We start from the raw sequence: 6,185 nt of genomic DNA, 5'->3' as shown, positions 1-6,185 counted from the left end.
ATCATAAAACTATATAAAGAATAATAGATGTCACGTATGTGGCTTATTGAAAGGAGGAAATATAATTTTTTTGGTTCATCAAGATAATAAGCCTTAAAAAATAATTCATATTGAAAAATGCTAGTAGAATGGGACGGGATGATAAAGATTGCACAAGTAATGTTCTTATAAGCATCTAATAGATGCACAAGCTTGCATGACAAAACTTCATCTAATTTTTGCTTCAAAGCCACAATGTTAGAGTAGGTAAGTGATTATTTCAGTTTATTTATAAAGATTAGTACATCATATAACTAGTGCTACTATGTGCATGTAATTTGTTTATCTTAATGTATATAAAGTAAACTTCAATCATGTTTATATTATTCACTTGTAAACAAATATCTTTTGAAAAAAGAAGAAGATAAATGTACTTTTCTACCCATTTATTAACAAACTGAAAACGTTGCGGGGTCAAGGTAATATGATGCATAAAGAAATATATATAATATATATATATATATATATATATATATATATATATATATAATGACATTTTGTTATGGATAATAAATGATTTTTCAGCTTTTGAAAGTTTTACATAGGGACAGCATTAATGCCACAAAGGTACTCATCTTGTTCGCCTAAGACAACAAAAAGATGTAGTATATGAAGCATTAACAATTTTTTTTGTAGGTCATATGTTCATCCTTAGTAGAATTTCACTTCATGACAATACTGAAATAGAGATTGTCTATATTAAATTATTTGACGTATAGGTTCAGTACGGTAATTGCAAAGTAAATGATATTGACTAGTAACATGATTAATTGTCATTCAATTGAATGAAAGAAAAACTTATTTTTCAACTTACTATTTGGGGCTGAATTGCAATTAGAATATAATTATATAGATAATATATGTGATAATATTTTGAAGGCATTGTTAAATATGGGAAAAAAGTAAAAAGACCATTTAGATATTTGGGTGGACCTAGAAGGTATAAATATAAATGATGTTTTTCATTCCTAATACAACTAACGAAAATTTTTGTTGCCTTGTTTCATACTTGTTCAGGATGAAAGAGAAAATATTCTTTTAAAAATGGTCAAAAGGTCGCAAAGTTTCAAACAATGTGGCTTAAGTTTGAAAAATCATGATTCTTATATACTCATGTAATAATATCTTTCTCAACTTTGAAGGTAACTTTACTCGAAACAGCTAGTGCAGTTTTGCATGACTGCATGGGTTTTTCAATTATTTATGTTCTCAAATTGTAAGACAAGATGAGCCAAAATAAGTGGAAAAAAGTTTTCCATGATAGCATATAACACTATAATATACTTACGTGCTCACTTAAACGCAGGAGGTTTGGCTAGGTAGGCCTTTGTTATATTATTGGATGTCCTCTGGATTTAAGTTATCTTGCCTTATTACAGGTCTCTACTGACACTGAATTCACATACTGATATTTTATTGACGTGGTTCCAGCGTCAGCGGTAAGCCCTTTTCCTGTAGTGCTACGTATGCGATCACCAAATTATCATGACTAAGCAGCACTGCTTTCCCTTCAAAAACAATTTCTTCATAGAGTTAATGGCTTCGCAACCTCAGTATCTAAATATCGAAGGGCAGGATGATTTCTTCAGGTCTGTCTTAAATGAGATGCTTGACATTTTTTCCTTTCGATGCTCTTTATGACCAGGTCATGAATAGAAATAGATGGACATCAAGAGCTTTGTACAGTTATTCAGAGAAGTCCAACAACATCGGACATGAAGACTCACGCTTGACATGAATGACGCAAGGAAAACACTTTGCAGATAACATGAGTCGTCCTCAGGATAGTATCCGTGCTGGTGCAGCAACCAAGGTTAACAGAATATATCAAGATTTAGAGCTGAAAAGAAAAATGTTATATCTTCGACAGTCAAACTCTTTACCAAACTTGAATAATACAAGAAAAACCAGTACCATTAGGATTTTTTTTGGGTACGCCAGCTAAAAAGCTGTCAAAAAGTCAAACCTTTCTATTCTTGTAGGCCTTGAAAATAAACAGTATGAATCTTGATTCACAGAAGGAAGATACAAATAGCTTTCGCTTGAGTCACGAATGTACGTCTTCTTTGGCAATAATTCTTTGGTCTCTAGCAGCTTCTTGCCTTGGTTTAAACTCAAACGGGAAGCATCTTAATTAGAGCAGCAATTGGCATACCAAGGAATCCAAAAAGGATGCACATAATCCACTGGGGTAAAGTGAGTGGAATTGTATTTGCAAAGGTACCAAGATACTCGATAATTATAATTTGGAAAATCACAGTGCATAAAAGGACACCCAGGAAGACATAATTCCCCAGTATTCCTTTGAATACATTTATTTTTTCCATCTCTCTAGAGTTGATTTCATTGAAAATCTGCAAAAATAGTGAAGCAAATTTCGTAAGATAATGCCAACATGTATGCAGTAAATTCTGCGGAAAGTGAACTTATTATATATAGTGGTCGACATAGAACCATCCTGTCAACACACACAGTATGAAATCGAGCAATAACATAACCAAACAAACTATTTCAGCAATAGTTAAAATATATACATGTTAAACATAATAACCTAGACAATTGTAGAACAAATTGCATTCTGAGAAAGCCCTTTATTGTGATTTAGGTTGCATTATGCCCCAAATAGTAGTTTAGTAAGTATTATGAATCATAAGCAAAGGAATAGTATCTAAACTTACCTGACAAAAGACAAAAGAATTGAAAATCAGTGTATTCAATGTAAGGTCTCTATCTGGTCCATCAAGCTGAAATAATTTCCTCCCACGTGCTTGGAGACACCAGATTATAATAAATTGATAAATAGCCTGTCCCAGAACATTTCTCCACATAATATTGCTTATGAAGTTTCCCTTTCTTCCAACTGGTGCTTGTTTCATGAGCTCATCATTTGGAGGTTCAGTAGCTAATGCCAGTGCTCCTAGTGTATCCATGATCATGTTAACCCAAAGAAGCTGAACAGCAGTGAGGGGAGCATTGCCTGAAATAAGCATTAACAAATGAGGAACTGCAAACAGATAAGGAAATTTTTCTGAAACGTAAATCTGCTTATAAAACACTAAAAAGCCATACCAGTTAAGCATGCAGATGAGAAATTAACAACAAGGGCAACTACATTAACTGTCAACTGGAACTGCACAAATTTTTGGATATTGACATATACAGAACGCCCCCACTTAGCAACAGTGACTATTGTAGAAAAGTTATCATCCAATATAATAACATCGGCACTCTCCTTTGCAACCTGCACCACAAATAAGGCCATTATCAACACGTGTTCAAGGACAGAATGCTTATGATGTGCGATACTAACTGTATCCAAGAAGATATCTGGCACATCGTTATCAAAAGAATGGAGGAAGATGCATATAAAAATTGATACAATAGAAAGAGCTTGCAACAGAAGGACTGCCGTTGAAAGGACTGAGTGGAGAACAAAGACAGCAAACTTTAAACTAGCAGGCTATAAAGAAAATTTTCAAATCAGTCAAAAATGGTTTTTGCCCAGGTTTGGGTGATTTGCGATACAGGTTTTTCATAACTTCCTAAAACAGGACACCCGGTTTCATGTTCATCCTTGAAATCATGGTCGTCTAGCAGGTACCTAAGAGGATATATTCCTTGTTCGCTATATATCCACCTAAACCATGTTTCCATTTTCAGTGAGACACCATACTTGAAAGAAAACCTCATTCAGTTGCAGAAAGGCATGGTTGATCAGCAAGAAGACTCTAATCATCTGCATGCCTTGCCAGTGGTAGCTAAGATCTTATAACCATGTTAAAACTATGTATACTTTGCTCAACCAAAGTCAATTTTTAGAGATTACAAGTCGATGAATTGGACAGCTGCCATACCTCAGTTCCGGATATACCCATTGCAAGGCCAATATCAGCTTCATGAAGAGCTGGTGCATCATTTGTTCCATCACCAGTCACAGCAACAACTTCACCAAACAAAGTTCGCAGCTTTGTTACCAAAGTGTGTTTATCTAGAGGTGAGGATCTGGCCATCACCTGGAGACATGAATAATAGACCATATGCTAATTTGGAGAACTTAAGATCTTTAAAGAAAGAAATGATAGTGGGGGAAATTGTATTAACTTGGCTTGAAAAGTAAAGATATTAGCCTTGCCTGAATTTTTGGAATTAGTTCAGTCATTTCTTCCAGGCTCTTCTCTCGAAACTGTGGTCCTTCAATAGCAACCCCATCATCAGTAAGGATACCACATTCCCTTGCAATTGCCTTTGCAGTGGTTATGTTGTCCCCAGTGACCATCCTTACAGTAATACCAGCTCTCCTGCAAATCTCAACAGACTCCTTTACACCAGGACGTACTGGATCTTTGATGCCCACAATACCAATGCAAGTATAGCCAGTAGTTGGAATTTGGCTGTCTGAAGAGAAATCATCCAGTTCAAGGTATGCAAGGCACAACGTTCGAAGTGCTTCACTAGCAAATCTCTCAATTGTATTATTGAGATGGTTAGTAGATGTTTCATCAAGGGGAACAACCTTGCCGGTTGAATCTATGTATTTATCACAAGAAGCCAGAACAATTTCAGAAGCACCTTTGCAGTGAGCACGAAAGCCTCCCCATGGGAGATGCAGTACCACACCCATTCTCTTCTTAGCAGAATTGAAAGGTTCAACTTTTATCAATTTACATTCTTTGCGTACCAATTGGAAATCTCCACCCAAGGACAAACCAAACTCCAACAAAGCAGTCTCAGTTGGTGTTCCTAGAATCTCAACTTTCCCATCCTTGTCTCTTACCACTTCACCACCAGTGTTGTTGAATATTGACTGAAAAAGAATTTTTAGAACAGAATCTGAAATTTCAGTGCAGATGCTCTCTTTCTCATGCGAGTTGCTCACTTCCTTAATGTTACCACAAATGCAGGACTTTATGACAGTCATGTGATTGGTGGTCAGAGTCCCTGTTTTGTCACTACAAATGCATGTTCCAGAACCCATAGTTTCACAAGCAGCAAGATGGCGAACAAGTGCTTTATCATTCATCATCTTCTTCATTGCAAAAGCAAGGCTAAGTGTCACAGCCAGGGGTAACCCCTCAGGAACTGCAACTACAACAATTGTAACTGCCACAGCAAAATATTCTAACAATTCCAGAGCATCATCTCCAGACCAGTTTAAGTGAGTACCTTCCTGAAGCTTCCGGTTAAAAAGCCCCTGTGTTAGCACAGCAAATGTAACAACAGCAAAGAACAGCCCAATTTTCCCAATGATAGTAGCCACTCCATTGAGCTTGACCTGTAAAGGTGTTTCATCGTCCCCTCCCTCACTGAGTGTTGCCATCAACTTACCCCATTGAGTCCTCATTCCAACTGTTGTCACAAGCATCTTGCAGGATCCATCTTGGACCTTAGTCCCAGATAGAAGAAAAGGATAATCTGAATTTATAGTTATCGGCTCACTTTCACCTGTTAAACTTGATTCATCTATTAGTAAAGAAAACCCAGAGATGAAAAGTCCATCTGCAGGAACCTGATCACCAATCGACAGGTGAACTATGTCACCTGGAAGCAAAGCATATATTGAGATTTTTTGCCTGTATCCATTTCTAGTAACCTGAACTGAAATCTTCTTTTTCTCTCTGTCCAAATCCTTAAACTGCAAGGATTGGCGATAGTCACTTGTTGCAGTCACAAATACAACCAACAAGATACTTGCCACGATTCCTAGCCCATCTTGGGCACCTGTGGGCCATCCTTCCATGGTGATACCAACAAGCAGAGACATAATTGCACAGATACCAAGAATGATGAGAGTCATGTCTTGAAGTGCTTCCCATACAAAACCCCAGAATCCACGAGGTGGGCTCTCAGTAAATCTGTTAAGGCCATAGATGTCTTGCCTGACTTTTAGTGTATCACTTGTCGCATTAATCCCATCAGTGATTGATGCATTGAGCATGTTTGCTATCCCTTCAATACCACCATGGCCTTTCAACTTTTTTATATCATGCCCTTCAACAATGCTACCCAACTCATCAGCACATATCCCAAACCCTGCATTTTTTACTTCACTGGGAATTGTATATTCACTAGGAGCAGGTGTAACAGCTGCAACAAAAGAAAGTGACCATCAGCTATTATTTCCTAAAACTACAAAAAAGAAGCATTAA

The 6,185-nt window shown here is 36.8% G+C and overlaps 1 protein-coding gene across 2 annotated transcripts in view; it reads right to left on the bottom strand.

Moving 5' to 3' along the window:
* Positions 1-1,853: 1,853 nt before the first annotated feature.
* LOC116252857 (calcium-transporting ATPase 10, plasma membrane-type-like) overlaps positions 1,854-6,185 on the bottom strand; it is a 35,714-nt gene continuing 31,382 nt past the window's right edge. For both annotated transcript variants that reach the window (XM_031627453.2, XM_031627452.2), the window contains exons 3-7: positions 4,172-6,123; positions 3,894-4,052; positions 3,109-3,280; positions 2,718-3,016; positions 1,854-2,393 (exon numbers count right to left, since the gene is read on the bottom strand). In XM_031627453.2, the coding sequence (XP_031483313.1) occupies positions 2,154-2,393; positions 2,718-3,016; positions 3,109-3,280; positions 3,894-4,052; positions 4,172-6,123 (2,822 nt within the window). In that variant the 3' untranslated portion in view covers positions 1,854-2,153. The remainder of the gene's footprint in view (positions 2,394-2,717; positions 3,017-3,108; positions 3,281-3,893; positions 4,053-4,171; positions 6,124-6,185) is intronic.

This window comes from Nymphaea colorata, chromosome 4 (genome assembly GCF_008831285.2).
Source record: "Nymphaea colorata isolate Beijing-Zhang1983 chromosome 4, ASM883128v2, whole genome shotgun sequence".
Classification (NCBI taxonomy): Eukaryota; Viridiplantae; Streptophyta; class Magnoliopsida; order Nymphaeales; family Nymphaeaceae; genus Nymphaea; species Nymphaea colorata.
The sequence above is the reverse complement of the archived record's forward strand: the minus strand, read 5'-3'. Positions and strand labels throughout refer to the sequence as shown.